This window comes from Pezoporus occidentalis, unplaced genomic scaffold (genome assembly GCF_034315485.1).
Source record: "Pezoporus occidentalis ecotype Australia unplaced genomic scaffold, CSIRO_AGI_Poc_V1 ctg142, whole genome shotgun sequence".
Lineage (NCBI taxonomy): Eukaryota > Metazoa > Chordata > Aves > Psittaciformes > Psittacidae > Pezoporus > Pezoporus occidentalis.
The window spans coordinates 579,082-605,335 of record NW_026913230.1 but is presented as its reverse complement, the minus strand read 5'-3'; the positions used below and the strand labels follow the sequence as shown (position 1 = coordinate 605,335).

Here is a 26,254-nt window from a genome sequence, read left to right as displayed (position 1 = left end):
TCCCTCCACTGCGGAGCATCCCAGCGTGGCACACGCAGCAGGCCCCACTGAAACCCACTGCTGATGCCAAGAGGCACCCCAAAGAGCTGAGCCCATGAACCAGCTGCTCCCACCTTGCTCCAGGGCCAGCTCCCTGGCACAGCCACCTATGACAGCCAGGCCCTGCCTGGCCCCAGCATCCCATCGTGCTTCCAATGTGCTCCGTTCGCTCCACAGCACTGAGGGCAGGTGGACTTACTGGGGCTGCTGGGACACTTCCACCAGGGATCTGCAACACTGGGAATGCACAAGGCTCATCCTGCTCATCCCTAAGTGGGGTCAACCTGAAGGATGCTAGACCTGATCTGAAACAAGCAGGAGCAGAGGGCAGGAGAGCTCCATCACCTCCATTCACAGCTTGTGCTCTTTCTCACCCCATTTCCCATGGCACAGCCACAAATACAGAAGCAATCAGGGTGCCTCCATGTGAATGAGCCTCTACTGAACCCACTCTCCATGCCAAAAAGTCCCTCTAGTATGTAAAAGCAGTAAAAGTGTCAGCTTTGAGCACATCTTCGCAGCCAAGCAGGCGTGCTCGTGAATCAGAGGTGCTGTCAGGTGAGTTTTCTCCCCAGAGAGCAAAGTGGAACTGAAGGAATGAGGAAGGACCAATGGTTCATTTGGGTTTTACAGTGAGATTTGTCCTGGTATTTGGACCAGCCCAAGTGGGTGACCTCAGGCATAAACACAAAGAGCAGTTGGCTGGAGAGGAAGAGAGGCACTGGGTGAGAGCACAGCATTCACTGAGCCCCTCTATGGATACCAAGGTCCCAGACCCCTCCTGCCAAGCACCCCTATGCTCCTGCCACCCAAACCAGCTGCACCAACACAGTGTGTTCTTCAGGCCTCGCAATTCACACCCAGCAAGCATAGACCAAACCTCGTGCCAGGTGCAACTCCTGCTGATGAGGAGCTGGAATCAGCCTCTGTAAAACAGAAACACTTAAATCCTTGGTGTTTATCCCAGCACCAGCCTTGGTTCTGACCATCAGCTGTCTCAATGGCTGGTTTCCAAGGACTACCTGCAACCCTGGCATTCCATCGCCTCTCTGGCTCCACCAGCAGAGCCAGTTCTTCCCAACTTCCCTGGGAGGACACGTCCTGTTCTAATTCCAGAGATAAGAGAATGGGAAGGCAACATGCATGGGACAATAACAATGCCTGTCTAAAGTCACTGGGGAGAAGCACAGTGTGTTTGCTAACCCAGAGAAGCCACTCACAAACAAGGTGAGGAGCATGATACAAGCAGGCTCTCCCATTGTCCAAAAGTGAATCACAGCCTCCATGACAGAACCCCTCGCTCCCTCCTTTTGCTGACTAAACCTGACAGGGCTCGGCAGCCCCTGGAAGGAAGAGCACAGGAGAGCCCTTTAAGCGGCGCCTGGCTCCCTCTCAAAACCACGCTGAGGCTGTCTGGGACCTCCATCCTGGGGAATTCCCCTTCTCCATGCCTAAAAGTAAGCTCAGCTGGGCTGGCCTTCCTGTGCGTTTGGGGATCGCAGCCGGAGAGTGCCTTGCCCAAAGGGCTCCCATGCCCCAAGCCCCTCCATGACCCGGCCGGGTGAGTACCACGATGCTTTTATCAATGTGAGCATGGCCAAGGTAGAGTGAGGGGCAGGCAGCTTTTCAGTGCTGTAAAGCTGAACCACCCCACTCTGCCTTCTCTCCTCAAAGAGACAACAGGGTTTGGCTATTGTAGTTCAAGCTGAGGCATTATCTCATGAACAAGATGCTTTTGGGTTCTGTGGGACTGAGTTTAGCTCTGAAGCCAGGTTTTAGGAGGGTTTACAGAAGAACACTGGGCTGCTCGGGTAAAACAAGCTCTTTGGGGAACAAAAGGGTTCAGTTGCCTGTGTGGGGTCCTGTTGTTTTGTCCCCCGTTGAGACATCAGACATAAGCGGAGCCAATGAGCATGTCTGGATCTCGGCACACTCTGAGCTGTCTCATAACCCAGCCAGGCTGCCAGGGTGATGTCTTGGTTGAAGAGCAGACAGGGAAAGGGGTTTAGGTTATTCTGGTTTTCATTTTTACAACCCAAAACAAATCACCCAGAAGTGGAACCATGTGAACAGAGCTGAGCAGGAATACTGGGCCTGGGAGAGCTGGAAACAGGATAATCACCAGTGAAGGACACCTCTGCGATCCCAGTAGCAGTCACCTAAGGAGGAAACGTCAGGAATACAGGCAGAGAGCAGCACGTCTGCTTACAGCAAAGTTCCTTTGCTGCTGGTTTGGTGCTTTTTGTTTTTTTTTTATATATATATATATACACACACACACACACATATATATATACGTCTGTATAATTACTATATATATATGTAACACTTTCCTTTTGGCAAAACCAACAAGAATCAGCTAGCTATAGAGCAGAGTCCTGAAGACCGACATCAACCCGAGGCGATCCCTGTGGTTCTTGCTCTATTGTTCACGAACGCACAATACCCAAACCCGCAGCACAGAAGGATCCCTGCTAACAACCGCTCCGGCTGGGGACATTTCCTTGTGTAACGTTAACGCAGACCCGCACACGGGGGAACTCTCCCTGCCCGAGGGAAGGTCTCCCTCGGGAAGCCCCCCGGTGCTGAGGGAGCGCCCGGCCCTGCCGCAGCGCAGCTCCTCACCACGGCCTCCGCTCCGCACCCCAACCCGGCTGCTCCCCGCCATTTTGTCTCTCCATAAGCCGCCGCTCTCGGGGCTGCCGCTGCCCAGCGAGGCAAAACCCCGCCCGAAGGGGAGCCAGGCGGGCTCCCTCCACCACCGTGTGCCGGGCGGGTCCGCGGGACCCCCGCGGAGCCCCTCAGCGCGGTCCCCACCACCACGCACCCACACCGCCATGACAGCGCACCTTCCCCGCCCCGCTCCCCTTTATATCACCTCTGCTCCGCGCTGATTGGCTGCTGCGCCCGTCCATCAGGATGGGAATTTCCCGGGGGCGTTCCCACCGCCCCTCCGCCGTGGGGGTACCGGGAGCGGGTCCGTTGTGGGGCGCGCAGGCAGGTGAGCTCGGAGCCCGGCGGTGCCTGCGTGGGGCATTGGGGTCTCATTGGGCACCAGGGAGGGTGGCGCCGGGTACAGCGAAGGGTACCGGTGGTGGGGGCTCGGGGCTGCGTGTTGGTTGTATCCGGATGGTTCTGGGGCTCTTGGTCGCACCGGAGGGGTCTGGGGCTGTGCTGTCCCCCGGACATCGGCTCCGGGGCAGGCGCGGGGATCGCGATAGTCGTTATTGTGCCTCATTTCCCCCCCTCGCAGAGCAGGGACTGCCGGCTCCTGTCGCCGCTCCCCAAGGGGCGGGCTGGGGGTGTGGGAGCCTGGGGTCACCGCGGTGGGGAGGTGCCGGGGAGGGATATCCCCGCTGTCCCCTCCCGGTCCGGGCGGTACCGGCCCCCTGGTACCCCGGGGCCGAAACCCCGGGTGGGCTCTGCCCTCGTTCAGCCTTGCACAACCCCGGCCTTCCCCCGGGCCCACGCATCTGCCTTCGGACCGCTTCTGGGCAGGGACACGGAGCTCCTGTTTTCCTTCCGCTTTGAGTGTTTCTTCCCCATCCTGTCGCTGCTCCAGCGGTGTGTATTCATATGGGATGCGGATCCAAAGGCTGGAATAGCCAGAGGGAATGGCGGCATCCTAACCCCCCTCCCTTCCTCCTTTGGTGCGCAGCTTGCTCCCCATCTCCCCTCCCTCAATTCCAGGCTAAGGCTTGTACTGAGGGCAAAGGGGAAGAAAGGATGCTGATTGTCAGCCCTGCTTTTGGGTGAGGACAGCTCCCAGTGGGACATGGTGGGGATCTGCAGCCTTTTGGAGATCTGGCTGTCCCGTTCCTCTTTGCCCCAGGCATGGGTTGCTCCCGGTATCAAAGAGGCAAATACAACCTTTCCCCTTCAGCTTACTTCCAGCTGCTTGGGTGAGTAAGAGCTGTTCTGCTGCCACAAGCTCTTTTGGAGGGCACGTTTCATTGAGAGTGCTGGCAAAGGAGCCGAGGGACTGGACTTTGGGCACTGGAGTGAGTTCTGGAGGCAGGAAGGCTCCAGCCTGGTGTGTCCTTGTGCGCTCTATGGCCAGATGAAGTAAACAAGGAGAGGCTCTTTGCAGCCTTTGGCATCATTCCTGGCTCTGCAAGAAATCCCACGATGCCTTTTCGACCTGACCTACGCCAGACAGACCTATTTAGCACGGGGCCGTGGGTCGTGGCTTGCAGCAGCTGGTACAAAACACTTGTGGGTGGAGGAAGCTGAACCATGTACTCTGGTGGCATTGCAGGTTTTGTTTTAAAGCAACAGTGAGGTCTGGTTTGGGGTGACAGAGGTGGCTTTGCTGGTGGAGGTTTGTGGTGCCACTGCTGCTTGGCTGATGCGCCCTAGGTTGGGTTGTGCTGGAGCTGCAAGGTAAGGGGTGGCTATTGCTTCGCTCTGCTTCTGAGTGCCGTGAAGAGCAGCCATGGTGCAGGGGGAAGAAGCAGAGCAGGCAGCATGAAGCGAGATGTCTTTGAAGCAGAAGACAGGGTCTTGCATAAAGCACCACTCTTGCCCAGGGCAGCACCACCACCAAGTCTGTCTGCTTGTCCTGCCTGCCCTCTAATTTGGACCCCTGGTGAGGAGTCCTGCAGCTCTGTGTGGTTACCTGTGTTTGTAAACCTGGCTCCGAACAGGTTTATTTCCCTTGTGAGCAGCCTCCGGAAGCAGGTTGTCTTGTGGAGCCTCTGCAGGAGCTGTTTTTTCAGGCAAGGGTGGGATTTGTGGCTGGAGGACATCTGTAACATCTGCTGCATTTCAGATGGGGCTCTGCCTTCCCATCCTCTCTGCAGCTAGCCAGGCTGGGAAGAAGAATGCTTGAAGCAGATGTTCAGACTTTTCCCTTTGAGACCTGAGCCTTGCAGTGCCTGCTTTCCTGCTCGTTTATTACTCCCAACCTAGCAGACTGCAGTGCCCAGAAGGTCTCATTATTGCTTCCTCCTAAAACCAGCTCTGCTTTTGCTTCCCTGAAAATGAGACCAGAGCAGCAGCTCAGGAGTGGTTGTTCCTGCTCTGGGGAGTTGTTGAAGCTCTCAAGAGGAAAAGAAACCAGGCTGAGCGCTGTGGTATTCTGCCACATTCCGGCAAAACGATCAGTCAGAAAATACCCCTCCATGGAGTCCGAGTGGCTTTTGCTTTTCCTCTGAGGAAGAGGGATGTGGGGGCCCAGCAGCCCCAGTTGTGGGAAAACAATACTGGCAGCCTGCTGGGATTTGCTTTCACTTTGTGCAGTCCTGGCTGGGACTGACTTCCTGGGAAGGGTAAGGAAAACCCCATTGTTCGGGCTGGGCTGAGCCCCCAGCATGGATCATGGGATGGGAATTGCTGGGCTGCCAAGCCTGTGGCTTCAGAGGGTGGTCCGCACCCTGGGGCTCATCACTGTAAGCAAGCCTCCAGCAGGGCCAGCCCACTCGCTGTGCAGGATTCACGCCCTCTGCCTTTGTATCTTTGTTGGTCATTTTAAAGCAGGAATCATTTCCTCCTGCTGGTTCTGTGTGGTTGGTGTGATGGTTGTGATGCTGGTGGCCATGGTGGTGATGCACATCCTCCTGGGTGGCAGTGCCTGGCCATGGCAGCATGGTTCCAGCTCTCTCTCAAGCTGCAGCGCAGTGATTTAAATACCCCCCTGCTTTCATCCTTGCCAGGGAGTCTCCTCTGACCACTTGCTCTCTCATCCTCTCCTTCTGCTGAGTTGTCATAAGGATTTACTCCCTCCAGGTCTCGGTGCCCTGCCTGCAACCGTGGTGTCTGGCAGCCTCTGCCAGTGGCTGGGCATGGAGCCTGTGAGCTGTAGCCATGGTCCATGGCTGGTCCTCAACCCCCAGGGCTGTGCAGTACTGTCAGATTAGCTGAGAAACTGATAGATAAAAAGAGAAGTTTTTTTTTCTGGTGGTTCAGTGGGTTCTTGCTGGGTTTGTGGTAGTTGTGTTTGCTCTGTGTTTCTAACCACCATCAGGAGCAGGTCTGTAGGCCTCTCTCTCCTCTCCTGGTGTCTTATTGGAACATGAGATTTTTCACTGCAAATTTCACCTTTCAGAACTCTTAAGGAAAGACCAAGCCAGGACTGGAAGCAGGGACCTGGTCCAGGGTCCTGTCCCCAAGGTGACAGCTTAATCCCAGCAGCTCCTTGCAGAAATGAGGCTGTTCCTTGACCATGGGCAAACCCTCCTTGACTCCAGCAGTGATGCTGCACAAGCCCTTCCCTCTTGCTGGGTCTTGTTTGATGAGGAATTGTGGCTGCTCTGTGCTTCTGTCAGCTGGAGATAGTGCAGTTCCACTCCCTGGCTGCTGCTGAAAGCAGCTCCCGTGGCCCCTCTGCTGTTACCTCCCTGTTGGGTGCGGAGAGTAGGAGAATCCTTGTTAATCCTTGAGTAGGAGAATCCTTGTTAAAACCCTGAGAATTGGGAATAGAGGAGGCTCTTTTGTGTCTCCATCCAACTGGAAGGAGAGAGCTCTGCTGGTCAGCAAGGTGGTTGGTGTAGGTGACTCAGGTTTGAGTGTTTCCTGCAGGAGCAGGGGACCTTCCATGTGTGCTGTGGGCAAGGCAGAAAACCTCCTCGTTTGGGGTCTGGAGTGCGAGAAAACAGGGTTTGGGATTTCGGGGTACCACAGGAGAGGGCAGCTTGTCCCCACCTTCCCTGACCCACACCTGGGTTCATCCCAGTGGAGGACATGGATCTCCCACAGGATGCTCACTGCAGGATCACTTTGCTAACCCGCTTCTCCCAGAGCCCCAGGTTTGGGATCTGGAGCAGCACGTGGTGTCCAGACTCCATTGAGAAGCAGGCTCAGGTCCCCAGCCTGCCTGTGACACTGTCCCCATCCAAGGGCCAGGCAGGTACTGCAGCCAGGTTGGACAGGGCTGGGAGCAACCTGCTCTAGTGGAAGGTGTCCCTGCCCATGGCAGGGGTTTGGAACTGGATGAGCTTTAAGGTCCCTTCCAACCCATTCTATGACTTCTCTGCAGTGGAGATGCCACCATGTCCCTGGACCATGTGTGTGCCACCATGCTGGGCTCCATCCTGCCCACTGGTAGGTCCCCATCCCATGGTGGGAGGCTGCAGGGGATTTCATACCAGCTGTGGTGATGCTGCCCACACCAGGACCCCCAGCATAAGAGCTGCTTCTACAGCTTCCTGTCAGCTGCTGTGGGCTCCAGAAATAGCCCCTGCTCAGCCTGGGCTGCAGCTGGATGGGGCTGGAGCTCCCCATGTGGACCACAGACAACGAGGGGCTTGGCAGCACCCACAGCAGATGCATGTCCCCAAAACATAGTGTGAGGCCACGTGTAATGACCTGCTGCCGAGGCGGGTGTTGTTGCTCCAGATAGGGATGCTGCCAGGTAACAGTTGTCGTCTGGAAAGTCCCTCCTGCTCCTTGGCAGGTCACCTAAACCAGTGCTCAGCCTGGATCACTCCTGGCATGAGCATTAGTGTGATAGTGAGATAGTTCAGGGTATGGGCTAGCCCCCCTTCCCCTTTCAGGATGCCCCTCCTTGATCCTCTCCTACTATGAGCACCTTGGCTGGTGGAAGCACGCTTAGGGGTTCCCATAGGCATCCGAGTGCTCCATGTGGCATCACCCCCGGGGCTGTCTCAGCTGCTGCACTGCTCCACTTTATAACAGGCTGTCATCAAGGGAGATAATTCACAGCTTATCAGCCCCAGGAGATGGGTGAGACCTGGTTCTGCCCACACCTCGGTGATGGGGAGGACTTAGGCCACTCCCAGACACAAGGAATTAAAAGGGCAGATAGCACACCTGCGCACAGGTGTTTGCTCTCCTTGTACTTTGCTCCCAGTGTGGCTGTTCCCGTGCTGGAATAGGGAAGCTGTGCCATTGGCAGCTGATTTTCCTGGCTGATCCAGGGGACAGAGCATGTCTCTGCCTGGCTGCTGGGGCTCATCCCCCTTGGTGCTGCCCAAACCACCCACCAGCTGCATTTAAGGCTTTTGGAGCTGCAAACACTGTCCCTCCCCAGCCAGCCCCCCAAAATACCCTGTGATGAGCAGGGTGCCCTGCTGGCAGTGCCCAGGTCCAGGCTGGTGCGGATGGATGCTCCAGGGCTGGGTCTCTGTCCCTCCTGGGATGCAGCAGCCCATGCTGTAACCTCCTCTGGGACTCCCAAACCCCATAGGGGTGAGAGCCAGCCCCGAGCGTGGCTGCTGGTGATGCCTCCTCGCATGACACTTCTCATGGCTGTGAGTCACCCCTGCACGTTCACCCTGAGCAGAGCTGGAGGGGAACTGCCTTCACCTGGGACACTTCTCTGCTGGTGAGCAGTAAGGCACTTCCATGGCACCCAAAGCCCCGCAGGGTTGGGACCAGGGGACCACGGTGCTGTCTGGAGCCAGGGGAAGGTGATGCTGTGCCCCATTGCCTTGCAGGAATGCCCGGGTCGGAGGTAGGTGACTGAATGGCGGGCATGGAAGGGAGAGGACCCTACCGCATCTACGACCCTGGTGGGGGCTTGGAGGAGAATGGAGCAGCAGCCTTTGAGCGGCTGGTGGAGGAGAACACCCGGCTCAAGGAGAAGATGCAGGGGATCAAGTCAATTGGTAACTGCTGTGTGGATGGGGATGGGGTTTGCCTTCGGGGCAGCTCAGCCTGTGTCCACCGAGCCTGGGGGTTTCTTGCTCCGTGTGGGAAGCTAGAAGAAGCTGGGGGTCTTGGCACTGGGGTGCAGTAAAGCTGTCCCCATCCTTGAGGATCCAGCAGGATGTCTGGGCTTTTTCACACAGGGGTGCAAAGGGAGCAAGGCTTTTGCTGAACTCCTGGGATGCTCTGTGGTGGGATAAATGGCTTGGGGGTAAAAAAAAGGCAAGTGATGGAGCAAGGTTGGCTCCTTGGAGAGCTGCAGTGGCAGGTCACAGCTGCTGGGATCTATTCTGCTTCTGATGGAAGCTCTACCTTCTGCAACCCCTGTTGGGTCAGGGGTTTTTCCCTGCTCAAAGACCCCAGCGTTGGGTGCTTAGTGCAGGGACTTGGTGCTGGCATTACAGCTGAATCATGCCTCCCCCTTTCTCCTCCTTTGCTGCCTTCCCCCACTCGCCCTTGGTTTTGCTTTTGGTCTCGTGACCCAGCTTCTGCTTTTGAGTCCCACTTCTGCAGCCAAATTTCCACCTGCCTCGTGATTCCCATCATGTCACCATGGCCCTACCTGGGACTGGGACACACTGGTGCAGAGAGGATTGCATTGCTGGTGCTAGATCCCAGTGTGGGCAAGCTGGACCTCTAGGTCCACAATTTAGGCTTAAAATTTGTCTCTTACGGGAGGCTGAGGAGACCTCTGGGAGATGCAGCGCTGCCATTCTGCCTCCTGTAACAAGTGCTCTATGTGTCAGCATGGGGGACTCTGCAGCCAGTGAGCCACTGGTAACAGCTTTGCCATTGGATTTGGCCAACATAAATTGTTTCTGGATGATGAAGGCACTTCACCAAAGCAGGGGGCTTCTTGGTGTTGGTGTGTGCTGCAGGGCAGGCACTCAGGAAAGGTGGGTGAGCATCCTTCTGTTGCCCACAACAGGAGAGCTGCTGGAGGAGTCCCAGATGGAGGCATCCAAGCTGAGGCAGAAGGCAGAGGATCTTGTGAAGGACAACAAAATGCTGATAGCATCTTCCTTGGAGGACCTGGTGGAAACTGGAGGTAGGAGACACAAGGCTCATAGAGAAGGAGTAACCTGCTGGCTCAGGGTCCTGGGTGCAGGGAATGGGAGAGAGTGTGAAGAAGGCTTTCATGCCTGGGGTAGAAACCATCCATGGGGTGTCTGCTCTCTGCATCCCTGTGTGAGGCAGGGAGAGGCGCTGCTCTCCAAAAGGCTCATGGCTACATCCTGTCCCCTCTCTGCAGCCATTGGCCCTGATCCCAGCTCCACGCAGGCTGTCCCAGGCAGTGCCCAGCCGGACGTGGAAGCACGGAAACCTTCCCCAAATGTGAGTGTGGTGAATGTGAGAGCTGGCACGGCCAGAGGGAAAGGCTCCATCTAGTTAAAGCAAAAGGAGGCAGTCTTTAGCCTCTAGAAAGGAGGAGTCAGCTTCATTGCTGTGTTTCCCCCTTGTGTCCATGTGGTGGGCATCCTGGGCTGCCATTCCCCAAGGAGACCTGACCTGGCTGCCTTCCATTGCAGGGATCCTCTTCAGACTTCGAGGTCGTTCCTGTGGAAGTGCAGGGGTTTCCCCAGGAGAGTGGGAGAGCGGTGAGTGATGCCTGTGGGATTTGGAGGAATAAATGTACCACTCACCTGGCCAAGGCAGGGAGGGGGGCAATGTACAGGCTGCCCTCCAAGGGCAGGGGCTGCTGGGTGCCTAGGCCAGGCTGCCTGGGCATGGGAACACCCATCTCCAGATGCCCCATGACAGAGGAAGGGTTGTGATGATCCAAAGAGCTGTCAGCAGTGCTCTGACACCCATCTCCTGGTGCCTGCACCGGGTGGGAGGACCAGGTCACCCAGCCCCATCATTGCTGACACGGTCTGCCCAGCCAAGGCATGTGCATGTGCTCTGTTTAGAGCCATCTGAATGTTCCCCTGGCTGCCACTGTCCTGCTCTGGCTTTTTGTGCATGCTGGAAGGGAGGGGAGGAGGGATGGGGAGCCCAAGGGGGACAAACATCAGCTTGTACTGCACAGTGCCTGTAAGGGGACATGCTGTTGTTGCACATCCCTGTTTGCATTGGCCAGGGGACCTTCAGGAGGAGTTGAGTCCTGCATATCAAGAGCTATTGCAGTGTCTTGGTGCTGGCCCCTGCCACAGCCATGAGTGGGAGTTGAGGCTGATCTGCCCAAGAGGGGACTTTGCAATGCTCCTTAAACTGATCTTGGATGTTAGGAAAAGTTTATTCACAGAGAGGGTAGTCGGGTATTAGAACAGGCTTCCCAGGAAAGTGGTGGAATCACCGTCCCTGGAAGTGTTCACAAACCGTGTAGATGAGGCCCTTAGTGATACGCTTTAGTGGTGGTCTTGGCAGTGCTGCGGTAATGGTTGGACCTGATGATCTTAAAGTTCTCTTCCAACCTCCTTGATTCTATGATCTTCATCCCATCCCCAGGACTTGGAGCAGCCACCAAATGAGGATGCCAACCTGCTGCCCCAGCTGCAGCAGCTGGAGAGCACGCTGAGTGGCTGTGCCAAGGAGGCCAGCAAGGACCAGGTCTTCATGCGTATGGGCTACATGGCCTCCGAGCTCAAGCGACTGGCCTCCAAGGTGCACAAGAATGAGCAGAGAACATCATTCCTGCAGGTGAGTGAGAGCTGGATGGGCTCTTCATGGGGGTTTTCCCTTTTGGGGGTTGTTTAAATCCCACCAAGCCCCCTCCTGTCCACCTGGACGTGGACACCCAGCTCCATGGCAGAGCTTGGTATGTGACCAGGAGGGCTCCTGGGGCTGGCCAAGGTCTTCATGCTGCTGATATTCACCCTCCAGACACTGTGTGAGACGCTGCACAGTGAGAACAAGGAGCTGCGAACCAAGCTGGAGCGGGACCTGGAGCAGAGAAACCAGGCACTGGAGAAGCTGAGGTGAGGGTGGGAGGTGAGGAAGAGGACAGGGCTGCTTTGAGTGCTTCTTCCCACTGACCCATCCCTGCCTGCCCACCCGCAGGTGTGAGAACCAGGAGCTCCGGAGGATGGTGACACTGGGCAGCCAGGATGGTGGGAAGAGAGAAGGTGCGGAGCAGCAGCAGGTGAGGAGGCAGCATTGCCCTCAGGGAGGGCAGGGAAGGAGGCAGGGAGCCCGCTGACACATCAGCAAAGGTGGCCTCATTCTGATCGAGCTCCCAGTTTGTCCCAGTGTGACCAGTAGGACTCTCAGGGTCTCAAGGGGATGGGAAGGTGGTGGGAGGGAACTGGCTCAAGTTTAGCTGGCCTCTTGCACGGCCTCCACAAAAGCCCTGAGGGTCCCCCCCGTGCGCGTCCAGCAGAGCGGGGCCACGGTGGAGAAGGCGCCGGGCAGAGGAGAGATGGAGGCCAAGGAGAAGAAGGTGAAGATCCTGGAGCACCAGCGCAGGGAGGTGAGGACCAGGGAGCGGGCAGTGCTGGGGCAGCACCCGGGGCAGGGCTGTGGAGCTGCAGGGAAGCGCTGCTGGAGCCGGGATCTCCATCCAGCACCTCCACAAGGTGCTTTTGCAATGGGAGGCTGCTGGGGACTACCGTGGCTGGCTGGAGGCAGGGGTTGGGCTCCTGTTCAGCCATTCCTCTCTCCTTGCAGCTGCTGGAGGTGAATAAGCAATGGGATCAGCACTTCCGAGCCATGAAGCAGAAGTACGAGCAGAAGGTAGGGCTTGGGTGCTGAGAGCACATCTCTGCTGGGTGCAGGTACATGGAGGAGACTGGATGCAGGGGAAGGTTTGGGGCTTTCTGTGCCTCCTTCCCCCCCAGTTTGGCTCCTGCAGGCAGGCCAACATGCCTTCTCCCTCCCGGCAGGTCACGGACCTGCACCAGGAGCTGGCCGAGGCGCGCAGGGCACTGACTGAGCTGGAGTCGGAGCGGGAGCAGAAGCAAAGGGATTTTGACCGCAAGCTGCTGCTGGCCAAGTCCCGGATCGAAACAGAGGAGGTGAGTCCCATGGGAAGGGTGGTAGGGATCCGCTGGCCCTATGGGCCTTGGCTGACCTCCCCCATGGGTCCTGCAGGCAGAGAAGGAGAGGCTGTCCATGGAGGTGAGGGACCTGCAACAGAGGATGCGGTTCCTGCAGGAACAGTTGGCTCCGGTCACCAGGCAGCGGGAATACCAGGAAAAGGAGATCCAGAGGCTGAACAAGGTGGGGGCCAGGCCAGAACCCTTTGCTGAAAGTAATGTGTTTCATGTTCTCCAGCCTCTTCAATCTTAAATCCCAAACTGGCCCTGATCAACACCCGCCTCCTATCCAGCTCCTTGCCTAGGCAGGGGCTCATGTCAGACAGTGCCCACCACATCACTCCAGGCTCCCAGAAAAGGGGGTTTGGGGGGGTCTGTAGTCCCATGTGCTCATGGCCCTCCAGTCATAGGCACAGTGCTTTACTCTGACCCCCCTCTCCCTGCTTATCTTCCTGTAGGCACTAGAGGAGGCCCTGAACGTCCAGGCCTCTCCACCACCCATCTTTGCCAGTGCCATGGAGACGGCAGGGAAGCTGCCATCACAGGAGCTGCTGACCCAGAACGAGCTGCTCAAACAGCAGGTGGGGCAGGACATGGAGTCACTGGAGGCAGGGAGGGAGCTACATGTCCTGGACCTCCCTGGCAAAGAACCTGGTGTGGCCAGGAGCAGCCTGGTGTGTGTCAGTGCTGCAGTGGTGGGAAGTGGGGAACCAAGCTCAGCATCCTCCAAGCATTCAGCTGGGAGAGGACCATGGCTGTTGGCCATTGTGCCAGCCCATTGCCTGGGGCTTGGTGTAGCTGATGGGGTCGGGGATGGTACCATGGTGATGGGGGTGCTTGTGGAGATATCTGCCCTCAGCAAATGCACCCACATCGCTCCCTCCTGCCAGGTGAAAATCTTCGAGGAGGACTTCCAGCGGGAGCGGAGTGACAGGGAGAGGATGAATGAGGAGAAGGAAGAGCTGAAGCAGCAGCTGGAAAAGCTGCAGAAGCAGTTGGTCATCTCCAACAACCAGGTGAGCAGTGCTGGGTACCACTGGGAGCCTGGTGGCCCACTTGGATGTGTCCCCAGTATCACAGCCCCTGTACTAATATCGGAGCAGTGTCTGAGGGCTGATTTTGCTGCTGATTGTCCCTGTCAGAGCACCTCACTTGTCTCTTCCTTCTCCCCCTCTCCTCCTCCCCTGGGCATCTGGGGGCACACACACCTTTCTGCAGGGCATTGCAGCAACCCTTGTCCTACAGACACTGGGGTTGGCAGGGTGGGCTCTGCACTAACCCCCATTGCTCTCACAGCTGCGAGCTTCCAAGGATGACTGCCAGAGGGAAAAGGAGGAGAAGGAGAAGCTGAAGAAGCTGCTGAAACAGCACAAACAGGTGGGGATGGGGCAAAAACCCTTCTTAGGTGAGGGGCTGGGGGCTTCAGGCCTGCCTCAGCCTCTTACCTATGCTAGAGGTGCAGCTCCAAGCTGGGTGATGGTGGTGGGCTGCCCTTGGAGATCTCCTCACCATCTCTCCTGGCTCCTCACAGGCATCTGGAGAGAGGCTGCACCCCGAGCCGCTGCAGGGGCCGCTGGGCCCTTCCTGCCCCATGTACCCATATCAGTACAGCTCCCCCGTGGCTCACCCCATGTACCATGGCTTCGATGAGTGGCAGCAGATCCGGTACCCGCCGGCAATGCCAGGAGAGCACCCACCGGGACAGAACTTCCAACACTTCTCCCCGGTGAGTGCCAGCACAGGGGGAGCAGCGGGTCCTGTGTGAGAGGGTCTGAAGCTCACTGCTGAGCAGCCATGTCACTGAGCACACGTGTGCTGTTGGCATGTGAAGGCTCAGCTGCCTTCCTCCTCCTCATGTCCCAACAATCGGACAGTGCGGCTTCATGCTCCACATCCCTGGTAACTGACTGCTCCTGTTCATCTCCTCCTGCAGCCTGAGTACCCCTGGCACCCACCCTGCGCCATGGCTCGCAGCCAGAACGCCCAGGCAGTGGCTGGAGTGAAACAGGTCCCCAAGGACTTGGGTAAGGCTCAGAACCTGTCCTCACCCTTGGGACCATGGGTGGTTGGGAGAGGGATGGGGGAGACAGCTTTCCAGGCAGTGTTCATTTCCACACCTCTGAATGTGATTTGGGCTGAATGTGATTGGGGCTGAATGTGATTTGGGGTTGGTCCCTGCTGCATCCCCTGAACCAACCCTGCAGCATCTGAATCACAGAATGGTTTGGGTTGGAAAGGACCTTAAGATCATCCAGTTCCAACCCCCTTGTCATGGGCAGGGACGCCTCACACTGGATCATTCCTGAGGCTCTCTCCAACCTGGCCTTGAACACGGGCAAGCCTGGACCATTTGCTACTGAAGACAGGCATGAGCCTGAGCCCTAATAGCTCATGGGGTTGTGGCAATCAATACTTGGGATAACGGCTATTCCATGACTGCATCCCTCCTATGGGCATACCTGGGCATGCAGAGCTGTGCTCACCCCTTACCACCCTTCTTGTCTTTCAGAACAGGCAGGTCCCAGACTGCCCTAACGCCAAGCCCCGGCTGCACTGCGCTACCAGCAGAGGAGGAGTAGGGTGTGTGTGTGTGCCCGTGTGTATGTATCTAGGAGCTTCCTCCGGCTGCCTCTCCCTGTGCATGGACATGCAGTGAACGTGCACAGCTCCTCAGTGCATCCCTGCAGGAGAGCGTTAAGGAGGGACCGGAGGTGCCAGCACGGTGGGGTCAGCGCCCTGCGCCCATCCCTTTCCCCACGAGGCATCAGGCCTGGCAGCGCTGTAGCCCCGAGCCAGGTCTTCAGGGAAGAGGAGCTGGCGTTTCCCAGGAGCTGCTGTGGTCCAGGGGCTTCGGTCCAGCCCCTGGAGGAATGGGTGCTGGCAGGGATGCTCCCGGTGCTGGGAGAGCCCATGCTCACAGGCGGGTGCCTGCCACAGCCATGGCCCAGCCTGAGGGTGGTTGGTGTCTTTGTATTTATTTAAGGACTGAAGTGGAGCTGAGTCTCTCTGGTTTTATCCCCAAAACTGCTTCCCCTGGGGCAGCCTCGGTGTGGGCACCAGGAGGGATGCCAGGGCTCGGGTGTAGCCGTGGGGGCAGAGCAAGGGGACCCCAACCCTTGCATGTGCACCCCAGCATCTCTTGCTCCAAGTGCATGTTCCCCATCTCCCTCTGGGTGCTGGGCTCAGCCTCTTGCCTTTTCCTCTCCTGACCCTCTGCCTTTGTCAGGGCATTGAACTCCCCACTCCTGTACTTCCCCTTCTGCCTTCCCCTGCAGCCATGGCCTTAGGATGTGTGTTTCCAGACTCTGCTCCAGGAAAACAAGGCTGGAAGGGGAGAGGAAAAAAATAACCAGCCCTATTTGTGTGAGCGTGGCTGTCACGTGCATGACAGCAGGAGCCAGGCGCCCTGGCATGCTCCTTGCTGAGGGCTGGTCCTTGCTCCTTCTCCCAGCCCCTTTTGCTCTGCACCAGCACACATCCTGTCCCCAAATGCTATCCTGTGATGATAAACCCCTGTTTAGGAGTTTATCCAGCTGGGAGCCAGCCCTCCCTACTGCTACGCCCAGCCTGGCCATTGTACCCCCTACTCTTCCCCCCGATCCCTGGTCAAGAAGCGGGGTTGCACATTTGCAGAGCCTTTATTTGGCATTTCTGTGCTGGGGATGAGGGGCCAGCTTCCCCTGACCGGGAGAGGAGCGCGTCTCTGCACCGGCACCACGGGCGGCTTGAATGCACTGAAGAGCTGCTCCGTGCTCGGTGGGATCAGGCCTGGCCCGCCCCGTGCCGGGGGCTTTCGGGCCGAGCCTTCATGGAGACGTGGTCCTCTGCTCCAGGGGCAGCGGCCCCTGCATCCTCCTGCTGTCCGGCAACGCGGGGTGATGGAGCAGTGGGAAAGCTGGGGGCCAGGAGGAGATGCCACTGCTGGGGTGGGATATGGGTTATTGGGAATGTCCCATTCCTATCACTGAGGTCTCTGCCACTGGGAGTGCCAGAGATAACAGTGATGGAGGAGACAGCATTTGGCTTCTGCTGCTGGGATGTATGATGGGATGGGGTGGGGAGCCAGCCCCAAAGCAGCCATGGGGATGCCAGCAGAGGGGAGAAACACCCCTCAAGCCAGCAGCCCCAGCCTCTACTGGCCCTGCTCCTGCAGCTGCCTCATGTAGGCAATGATGTCGTTCTTCACAACGGCGATGTTGGCTCGGTGGTACCACCGCATCACGGGCACGCCATTGGGGCCCACCAGGAACTTCTCGAAGTTCCACTTGATGTCATGGTTCCGTAGGGGCTCCCAGAATAGGTTCTTGGGGTTCCCAAACTCCTCCGCCACCGGGGGACAGGCGTTCTGCAATGGGAGCCAGAGCATCAGTGCCTTGTCCCCTTCAAAACCCAACCTGGATGCAGCCCCTGTGACTCCTTGCCGTGCACCCACCTTCAGGAAGGTGAAGACCTTCTGCTCCTTGGCCCCATTTACGTCCCCTTTCTGGAAGAGCTGGAAATTGGGGACGAAGCCACCACCTGGCCGGACATACCTGCAAGGGGAGGGTGAGCATCCTGCAACAGGCAGCTTGGTGCTGCACAGCAGTGGTTTGAAGCCATAAGCCCTGTTCTTTGGGGGCCACAGCCCCTACCCCAGTACTCACTTCAGCGCAGGGAGGATCTCTGAGTTCTGGCCGGGTTCCTGCTTCCCAAATTGGTTGGAGGGGAAGCCCAGGACAACGAGCCCGTAGGGCCCCAGCTCATTTTGTAGTGCATTCAGTTCTGCAGGCAAACACAGCCAGGGCTGGTTTAGGAGGGGAGCAGGACAGACCATGGGGACCTGCCAAGGGCTATACACTTGGGTGTTGCTGCCTACTCTGTCCCTTGGTGTGCCCATATCCCACAGGACCCTTACCAAGATACTGCAGGGTGAGGCCTCAGTACGTGGCCACGTTGACGAAGAGCACCATCTTCCCTGCATAATTCCTAAATGGAATATACTCGTCCCCATCGATGGTCAGGGCCCCGTAGTCGTAGATGGTGCCTTGCACCGAGCCGTAGCATTTCACCTGCGGGCAAGGAGCATCCCATGGATGGAGCAGGGGGCTCCAATCCCACAGCCACCCGTGCCCACTGGAGCAGCGGGTCCAGCGCTGGCGCTGGCTGAGTTGGCAGCTGCCAGTGTTGTCTCTCCTGCCCCAAATACCACTGGCAGTAGCCAGGCTCCAGCGAGCCAAGGTCACGGTGATGGACAGGCTGGCTTGAGCATGTGCGGCCAGCGGGGCTGGCTGCAGCTGGAGGGATGTTTATCTGTCCGCGGCCAGGCAGGAAGGCGAGAGGCTGGAAAATAGCTCAAGCTGGCTTCGGGACAAAGAAGCCCCAGCCTCCTTGGAGCCATGAGTGAGCAGCACCCCAACACCCCTGCATGCACCCTTTAGGGTGCCCCAGAGCAGCACCCGCTGCTGTGCTGTGGCCAAACCATGCCCAGGCAAGGGAGCGATCAGGGATGGATCAGACCCAAGCAGGGAAGGGTGTGGAGCAGCTTCTGCTTGTGGCGCAGCAGGGGTTAACCCAGGGATCCCATGTCCCGTTCCCATCAGGGAGCCCAGGCTCACCCAAGTGGCACCAAGGGGCTATTTTGGGACCTGGCAGCAGATGAAGTCACGGGGGTTCTGCCCCGGCAGCTCAGCTTCCATGGGGCTGAATGGATCTGGTGGTGGGGCTCTGCTTCTCCCACCAGTGTCAAGGAGGTTGTGGGGACCAGAGGGGGACAGCGACTACTGCTCCCTGCCTGCTGCAGTGTGGGGACACAGTGGTGCCTGCACCCCCAAACATGGGTGCACCCCCCTGGACACTGCATGGATCAACAGCCCCTTCCTCTGCCCCTATGGGGGGTCACTGGGGAGGGGACCAGGCTCTGTCCCCTCTGCCCCAACCCTAGGACAGCAATTCCCAAGAGATAGCTTGGAAAAAAAAAAACGCGATCCAACCACCGGGATTGGGGGGGGGCGTCACAGAACCACCGAGTCCCCTGGGACCTCTGCAGAAAGCCTTGGGGACAGGAGGATCCTCAGGGTACCACATCCCGCCCCCATCCCCAAAACCCCCATAAGGGTCCCCCCTTTCCTCTTACCTTCTCCTTCTCCTGCCCCTGTCCTGGCTGGACGAGCCCAGCCAAAAACAGGGGCAAAATCCAGGCGCTGCGGAGCCAGCCCCCCATGTCTGGGGCAGGTGTGGGGTGCGGGCCCCCTGCTCACAGCGCCGGGGGGGGGGGACACACACAAACACACCCAAACCCCCCCTCTCCCTGCCGCCTTCTGCCACCTCCGAGCCCGAGAGCCGAGAAATAGCTGCTGGGCTGAGCGGGGGGAGCCAATCGCCGGCAGGAAGGACGGGCCGGGGCTGCGTTAACCGTGTGCGGCCGGGGACGGGCACGGCGCCGGGGCGGGGGGGGGGCACGGGGGTGCCGTAACCATGAGTGTCCGGTAACGGCACACGGGGCAGTGATATAGATAGGTAGATTTATGGATAGATAATTTATGGATGATAGATTTATAGATAGATAGATAGATACAGAGCTCAGGGGATGTGCAGCGTGTTATAGGAGCCAGGGAGCTGGGGGTTGAAACCCACTTGGGGTGGAAGAGGTGCCGGGTGTTGTCCTCACCGTGCGTAGGGCACACAGAGAGGGGAGCTGGCACCCGGGAAGATGGGGGACTCAGCAGCATCTTTGGGGAGGCGGGGATGGGGTCCAGGATCCTTCCCCTCCCATGGCTGAACCTTTTATAGCCCAGCAAAATTAGGGTGCTCAAGAAGCAGCCCTGGAGGGGCGTCCCCTCCCCAAGGGCTGGGGGATCATAGCCCCACAGTGACCCCACTATGGCTGCCACTGTCCGTTAACCCCTTGTGTCCCCATAGGGCAGGAGTTTCCAGGGCTTTGTTTTTATACCCCAGGGAATACAAACATTTACCCTGGGCTGGCTCCAAGGGAAATAACCGTGGGGAGGTGTAAATTCCCCAAAATCCCACAATAAAGTTGTTTATTGGGACAATTAATTGGCCAGAGGGGAGCTGGGGCTGCGGTTTGGGATAGGATCAGGCCTGCAATGGAGGCAGGACAGGGTGTCCCCAGGGGGACAGGGATGCCACACGAGGTTTGGCTTTACTAGAAAGCAGGGTCAGCCCTGTCAGGGAGCTGTCACGGAGCTGCGGGAGATGCCTGCAGGGAAGTGGAGCCAAGCCATGGGCTTGGGGGAGGCTGGGAACTATCTCCCATTCTTTCCAAGGAACACCATGTCCTGGGAAAGGCTGATGTTATCAGGCTGTGAGCACAGCCTTGGCTGGTGTGGAAGGGCTTCGGGTCAGGTACATCACACACACAGGGAACCCATGGAACTGCACGTCCTTCTATCAAGGGCAGCGTTTCCCAGTGCTTTAAACCTGCACTGCTACTGGTGAGGCAGCTCAGCCCTGCCCCGGCATCGGTCCCCACGTGTGGGATGTTCACCCAAGTCCAGGCAAAGCCCTGAGATGCTCAGCTGCTGCCTGGGGACTGACCAGAGCCCAGCACAATGCATCAACAGTTATCCTGGCTGCAGGGATGCTCCGATCACCCCTCATGGATGTGGCCATGGGTGACGACATGCAGCTCCTTGCCAAAACCAGGGGCTCGATCCTCCCCATCCACTTCCCAGCTCTCTGGGGCCATGGATCCACGGGGCTGCAGCTCCTTTCCAACACACTGCTTTCACCTCGCTGCATCCTGCCCCCAATAGGGGCTGGTGTGAGCCTGGCTCTGTGCTGTGCTCCCACCCAGCTCACACCTGGGACAGAGCTGAGACAGAGCTAGGGAGCTGCTGGGGGCTGCACTCCCTGCCGCACTAGTTCGCACCATGGGAACAACAACACACTTCTGATTATATCCCCTAATTGCCTGTGTGGGGCTTTGGTGGCTTTGCTGTGGTTAACAGGGACTTGGGGGCTGGAGAGAGCAGTGGTGGCACAGTGTGGTTGTGTCCCTGATCCCTGCGGCATGCAGGGAAAGGCTGAGCCACTCCTGCACTGTGTGATTCTGAAATCAGCATAATAAGGAGCCCATTTCTCCAAATCCCCTCTCCTTTGGTCCTGGTGCCAAATCAGCCTCGATGGAGGTGGGGAATGGGGCAGGATTTAATGAGCCACGTTTGATGAACCCCATCTCTGCCACTGAGCTTCAGAGGGACCCTTGGCACATCGGCATGGGAGAGCTGAGGGAGCTGGGGGCTCCAGCAAGCCCATCTGAGTGCAGGATGCTGCTCCAGCATGCAGGATGGGGTCCCCCATCCCTCCCAGCAGGCCACTGTGCGGGCTGACCTAGCCTGAACCTCCCTCCCCGGTTGTTTTTCCACCAGAGCCTGACTGGAGCCAGCCCCCGCTTGCTGCAGATGTTTGGCAGGAGCCTGGGGCAGGAGGCCAGCCCCTGGTCACTGCGCTGCCGCTGCCACCGGCCTCCCCGCTGCCCCCGAGCCACAGGATAGGGGTGCAGAGACCTTGCACCAGGCTGCAGGGCCATGGTGATGGGTACAGGGAATGGGAGGACTACAGACAGCTGCTGGGCTGTGCCCCAGAGCTGAGAGAAGCTTCTGCCTGCAGAGTGATGGGGACGGTGCCAGGGATGGTGCTTGGGCAGCATCACCCTGCTGACAGCAGCGTTGCTTTGCTCTGGCAGCCCAGCATCAGGCCCAGGGCAACCTCTGAACTTTTGTTCTAGGTGTGCAGCAGCAGGCAGAAGCAAAACAAGCTTTGCTGGGCGAGAGGCCCAGCTCCCCCAGCACCAGGCTTCCTGCATGGAACTGGCTCCACAGCTCATCCAGCTCTGGTCACCCTGCCCCAGTCCCTGTGCTCCAGCAGGCACTGCACAGTGCCCATCGCCCTTTGGAGTACAGCTTGGAGCACCCTGCTCCAGGGGAAGGTGTCCCTGCCCATGGCAGGGGATTGGAACCAGCTGAGCTTTAAGGTCCCAACTCTAGAAGCACAGTGACAGCATCCTGTATCACCTCCTCCCACCGGGGCCACCAGCATTGGCCTCCCACAGCATCCCAGTGGATGCTGAATCACCCACACCATGAAGTGCCTGCCTGCTGCAGCATCACCACTGCAGGACCTGCTTTTTCTGTGCGGAAAAAGGCAGTTTTCCTCAGCAAGCACTGCCTCCGAGCTCCAGCACTGTTCAGGCACCAGAGCAGGGGCCACAGGGGGATTTGCTTATCTTGCTCAGTCCTGGAGGAGGAATTCAAATCCATAGCCCTATTTTCATGCTTTAAAAATGTCCTGGCTTCATCCTGCGCTCATTTTGCTCCGTGCAGTTGTTGTCATGGACAAGCCCATCTTTCCAAGGCTTTCCAATGCCTTTCCTGGAAACGTTTGCCAAGAGCTTCATATTTCCTAGAAAATTCCTGCCAGGAAAGGAAACCTCTCATCCCCTCGGCTGCTAACGATAAAAGGGCACGGAGAGGTGGCAACAGCCACCGGGTATGGCTGCAGGGACAGAAGGGAGGTGCGTGCTTTTCCTTGGATGTTTTGCTCCAAACCAGGCTTCCTCCTCAAACCACTCCAGTATTTGTGGTTCTTTCCCTACTTCTTTCATAGCCAAGGAGCTCAGCTCCGGTTCCCGGTGCCAGACGCCGCTGTCTGGACCCGATGTGTCCCCAGGGAAGGGGCTCCAGGATGGAACGTGGTGGGGAGGCAGAGCTGGGGCTGCTCCCTCCCAGCACAGCCATAATCTCCTCCAGCTGCTGCCACGGCATCGAGCCAGGGAGGGAGGGAGGGGGGGAACAACAGGAAAATAACTCTGGTTATTTGCCTCAAACCCTGCAACTTGAGAAGGGGAAGAGAGACAGAAACGTGTTTGTGGGACAGGCAAGGAATACGTGTCTGAGCCCTCCCTGCACGACCGCAGCCCATGGCTCCTGTGTAGGCCCTTATGATCGATCCCTTGGGGCTGCATCCCCGTCCTGGTCCTGCTTCCCTGGGAATCGCCTGCCCCTCCAGCCCTAGCACCTAAAGCAAAGCTGTTCAGATCAAGCCACGCAGGGATGGGGTGCAGGGTTTCTAACACCGCTGGATGATTGCTTTTTCCAGCAGAGAAAATGGGATTTAGCCAGTTCCCACCAGCATCACCGCAGCGTCTCCCCACAGCCCAGCCTGATTCATCTCGTTAGGAGTGACCTTTCTCGCCGTGAGTCACCGCGACGCCGTCTCAGCCCCAGGATGCAGGACTGCAGCCACGCGCCAGCGCCTGGGATGGGATGCTGGTCACCGAGTGGGACACAAGCAGCCAGTCAATCCCTGGGGATCCTTCCCACTCCCTCTCTGATGGTTGCTGCCACTGTGATAGCCAGATTCAAGTTTGCACTCCCAGAGCATGGGGCTGTAGCCACTGGGCTCAAAGGCTGGGCAAGCACCCCAAGGACCTTGAGCCAATGCAGTGCAGGAGGTCAGCACACGGACAGCTTCTGGAGAGGCAGGGAAGCATCTCAGCTCCTGCGCACGGACACCATTGTAGTGTGGATAGAGCCGCACAACACCACCACATGTAGAATAAAGTCCATTTATTTCATAGCAAGAGGCAGTGTAAGAGCTTACATGGTCCTTGCCACTGCCTGGCACAAACCCCTCTGCTTTGCCCTCCCAGACAGGGGCACAGACCCTCCCAATGGGTCAGCCACGCTGTGCGGAGCCCCTCACCATCATTAGGGGCACAGAGCGCAGCCATTGTGTGGGCAGGATCTGCCCATGCTCCTCTGCCCCATGAAACCCAAGGGAACCAAGCACCCCACAGGGTTTTCCTACAGTTCCAGCAGGTATCTGATAGAGGAGAAGCTGGTCCCAGCTGCACGTCTGCTGCACAGCCAGGCTGGGCTCTGTCACCAATGCTTTTAGCTGAGTCTCCCAATGCACAGTCAGAAGCCACATCCATCTTGCTTTGACCCTTCTTTCCCAACCACCTTGATGGCTGGGACTCCAAAGGAGAAATAGCTTTGCTGGGCATTTCCACACCTTGCTGCTTGCCTGGGAGGAAATGGGTCACCAGGGAAGGTGAGACCAGCCCGGCTGCCTCATGGGAGCGAGCCATTTCTAGCTGGACAGGTTCACAAAGTCACACATCTCCTGTCTGGTGCCCAGGCCACCGTCTCCTTGACAGTCCTCATGAGCTCAGTAGGTAAATAGGAGGCAGTGGAAGAGCCGTGTACAGGGGCAGGCATCCGGGTGCTGGCCGACCCCAGCTGCTGCCCGTCTCTCCCCAGCTCTTTGGGTGCTCCACTGGGTCCCCAGCACAGGATCCCATGGCTGTGGGCTGTCTCTCATCACCTCCACCTCACACGATGCCATTGCGCGTGGGGTGAGTCCGTACCCGGTAGATGATGACGGCGGTGGCCGGGCAGAGCACCAAGGCTGTCATGACAAGGATGGTGGCCAGGATGATCAGGATGATGACCCAGATGTCCAGGATGTGCTTGGGGAGGGCAGCAGGACCTGCGGGCTCAGGGAGGTCCATCCTGCAAGTGAGAGGTAGAGGGGTGATGGGGAAGCACCCTCCATCCCTCCCATAGGCAGAAACACCCCACCACTGCTCTGAGCACCCACTGCTCTCTGGGGAGACCCCTACAGCCACATCCAGCCTCAGCCCTGGGCTCTTTCAAGAGCAAAAGGCTCCTTGGAGGAGGGTTTACAGCGTGCTCCTGGGATTTGCAGCGTGCTCTGGTGCAGCTGGATAAAAGCCAGGGAAAACTTCCCTGTTAATTGTTACCGTTGTTAAAGGAGCTGATAAAGCAAAGCCACAAACCAGGCATCCCGCTGGTCACTCGCGGGTTGGGGGGGGAAGCGGCGGGAGCAGCGTGGCCGGAGCCCCCCCCGCTCCGGGGGACCCCACCCCACATCCCCTCGTGCTGAGTCACGGAGTTAGTGGCTTCATTAGCAGCGGGGCTCGGGGATGAGGGGCCGGGGGTCACGACCGCGCTGAGCCCCCCCGTCCAGCCCGCATCCCCGCCAGGCTCCGGCACAGTGGGGAGGAAGAGGAGGAAGAGGAGAAGGAGGCAGCATCAGCACCGCCCGTCCTGCCCGTGCCCCCCTACCTGCGGCACTGCCCTGCTCCTGGTCCGGGTCCGGGTCCGGCTGCGGCGGGAGGCGGCGGCAGCGGCAGGATCCCCGCTGGGGGAAGAAGCCTCCGCTTGGCCCCGCCCGGCCCGGCCCGCGAGGGGCGGCAGGGGAAGGGGCCCGGCGGGAGAGGAGAGGAGGGGAAGGGGAAGGAAGGGCGGATCTTCTGTGTGTGCCAGGATAAAGCCGGAGCACGCTCCAGCTCAGCATCCCCCAGCACGGGGCCCCAGCGGGAGGGACCCTCGGGAGACAAACTCGGGGGTCTCTTGCAGGCACCGTGGGGACATCTCACAGCGTTACAAAGGGCTTTTCCCCTGCCCCATCCTTCTGCCTCACCAGCAGTGGGGCTCACACGCACCCACCTGCCTTAGCAAGAGGGAATGGCCAAACCATAGGGAGAGCCTCCGTAAACCCCCACAGCAAGGTGCGGGCAGCTCTCCCCAGGGCTTCGGGGCAGCGTTCATTTAGAGACACAGGCAGAGAGGGCAGAGAGCATCTCTGGGAGACAACAGATATCCCACTGGATGGGAATGGCGTTTCTGCTGCCCAGTGGAATATTCTGCTCCCCAAGTGATGCTGAAGGGCAGAAACAGCAGTAGCTATTCCTGGCTGGCCCGAGGATGCTCTGATTTTCCTGCTGGGATACAATCCCGGTGTCACCCACAGTGGGACCCACACACTGCACCCTTCATCCTGCCTTTCTCAGGGAAACCTGATGGATTCCTGGTGGCAGAAACCATTACCCTGTGCCCTCAGACACCCCTGGCTTCTGGGCATGCAGCAACCACAAACCCTGGGAGCAGCCTCTTCCGAACAGCACATCCCCCTCCAGCTGCTGCTGCCAGATAAAAAGCATGCAGGGTTTTATCATGAAGTGGCAGCAGATCCTCATGGGCAGGGGTTTCCTCTGGAGGTCATGGGCTGACATCAGGCACTGTGCAGGGTCAGGGTGGGGATAAGGAAGTGAAGCTGAAGCCCAGGCCATGCCCGATGCTTGGCAGCATGCTGAGGAGCAGAGTGGAGGCGGTTTGCAGCTGCAAGCTCTGCCCTGTGAACACAAAGTGCAGCATCCATACTCCTCACATCTACCTGCTGGTCCCACTACACGGGGATGTTTGGTTTTGTCGGGACCACGAAAGCCAAGAGAAACCCCCTCAGGAGTATGAGCAAGTTGGTGCCTTGTGTGTTCAGAGGGTGCCTTGTGGGCAGTGAAAGAAGCACAGCTGAGGCTCAGGGAATCGGGCAGCATACAGGAGAGCGTGTTACGACTATAGGATCCCAGAACCAACCAGGCTGGAAGATCAAGTCCAGTTCCCCAGCACTGCCGAGGCCACCACTAACCCATGGCACGGTGTGTGAACACCTCCAGGGACGGTGGCTGCACCCCCAGCTCCTGAACGGGTGAATCACCCCGCGCTGTCCGCCCTGGCCCCGCTCCCCCAGCACTGACCGCGCTCTGCGGACCCCCTTTAGGACCCATCGCACCCACGCCCGCGGTGCCCAGCAGGGCGCGCCGGGGT

At 58.4% G+C, this 26,254-nt stretch overlaps 3 protein-coding genes and 1 long non-coding RNA gene across 7 annotated transcripts; 2 read left to right on the top strand and 2 right to left on the bottom strand.

The window, feature by feature from the left end:
• The first annotated feature begins 1,472 nt into the window (after positions 1-1,472).
• On the top strand, positions 1,473-15,615 carry TNIP1 (TNFAIP3 interacting protein 1). Of its 4 annotated transcripts, none has more exons than XM_062609921.1 (18): positions 1,473-1,600; positions 8,436-8,606; positions 9,575-9,694; positions 9,899-9,981; positions 10,176-10,244; positions 11,095-11,286; positions 11,470-11,564; positions 11,647-11,728; positions 11,966-12,055; positions 12,253-12,318; positions 12,468-12,599; positions 12,676-12,804; positions 13,079-13,201; positions 13,511-13,636; positions 13,917-13,997; positions 14,152-14,346; positions 14,554-14,644; positions 15,130-15,615. In XM_062609921.1, the coding sequence occupies exons 2-18, from the start codon at positions 8,465-8,467 to the stop codon at positions 15,153-15,155; spliced, it is 1,842 nt and encodes a 613-aa protein (XP_062465905.1). In that variant the 5' UTR covers positions 1,473-1,600; positions 8,436-8,464; the 3' UTR covers positions 15,156-15,615. The 4 variants fall into 4 exon arrangements, with proteins under 4 accessions (XP_062465905.1, XP_062465902.1, XP_062465906.1 ...); XM_062609918.1 differs by having other exon boundaries at positions 11,963-12,055; XM_062609920.1 differs by lacking the exon at positions 1,473-1,600 and adding an exon at positions 2,992-3,040 and having other exon boundaries at positions 11,963-12,055.
• Positions 15,616-16,239: 624 nt separating this feature from the next.
• Positions 16,240-18,965, bottom strand: GPX3 (glutathione peroxidase 3). Its single transcript, XM_062609944.1, has 5 exons — positions 18,733-18,965; positions 17,515-17,668; positions 17,264-17,381; positions 17,053-17,152; positions 16,240-16,965 (listed from the first exon to the last, which is right to left on the bottom strand). The coding sequence occupies exons 1-5, from the start codon at positions 18,817-18,819 to the stop codon at positions 16,753-16,755; spliced, it is 672 nt and encodes a 223-aa protein (XP_062465928.1). The 5' UTR covers positions 18,820-18,965; the 3' UTR covers positions 16,240-16,752.
• A 2,913-nt stretch (positions 18,966-21,878) lies between these two features.
• Positions 21,879-23,214, top strand: LOC134159198 (uncharacterized). Its single transcript, XR_009963073.1, has 2 exons — positions 21,879-22,134; positions 22,719-23,214. It is a non-coding gene; the product is annotated as an uncharacterized LOC134159198 (long non-coding RNA).
• Positions 23,174-24,994, bottom strand: SMIM3 (small integral membrane protein 3). The gene is made up of 2 exons (XM_062609895.1): positions 24,713-24,994; positions 23,174-24,136 (listed from the first exon to the last, which is right to left on the bottom strand). Exon 2 carries the CDS (start codon positions 24,133-24,135, stop codon positions 23,956-23,958), a length of 180 nt encoding a protein of 59 aa, XP_062465879.1. The 5' UTR covers position 24,136; positions 24,713-24,994; the 3' UTR covers positions 23,174-23,955.
• Positions 24,995-26,254: the final 1,260 nt, after the last annotated feature.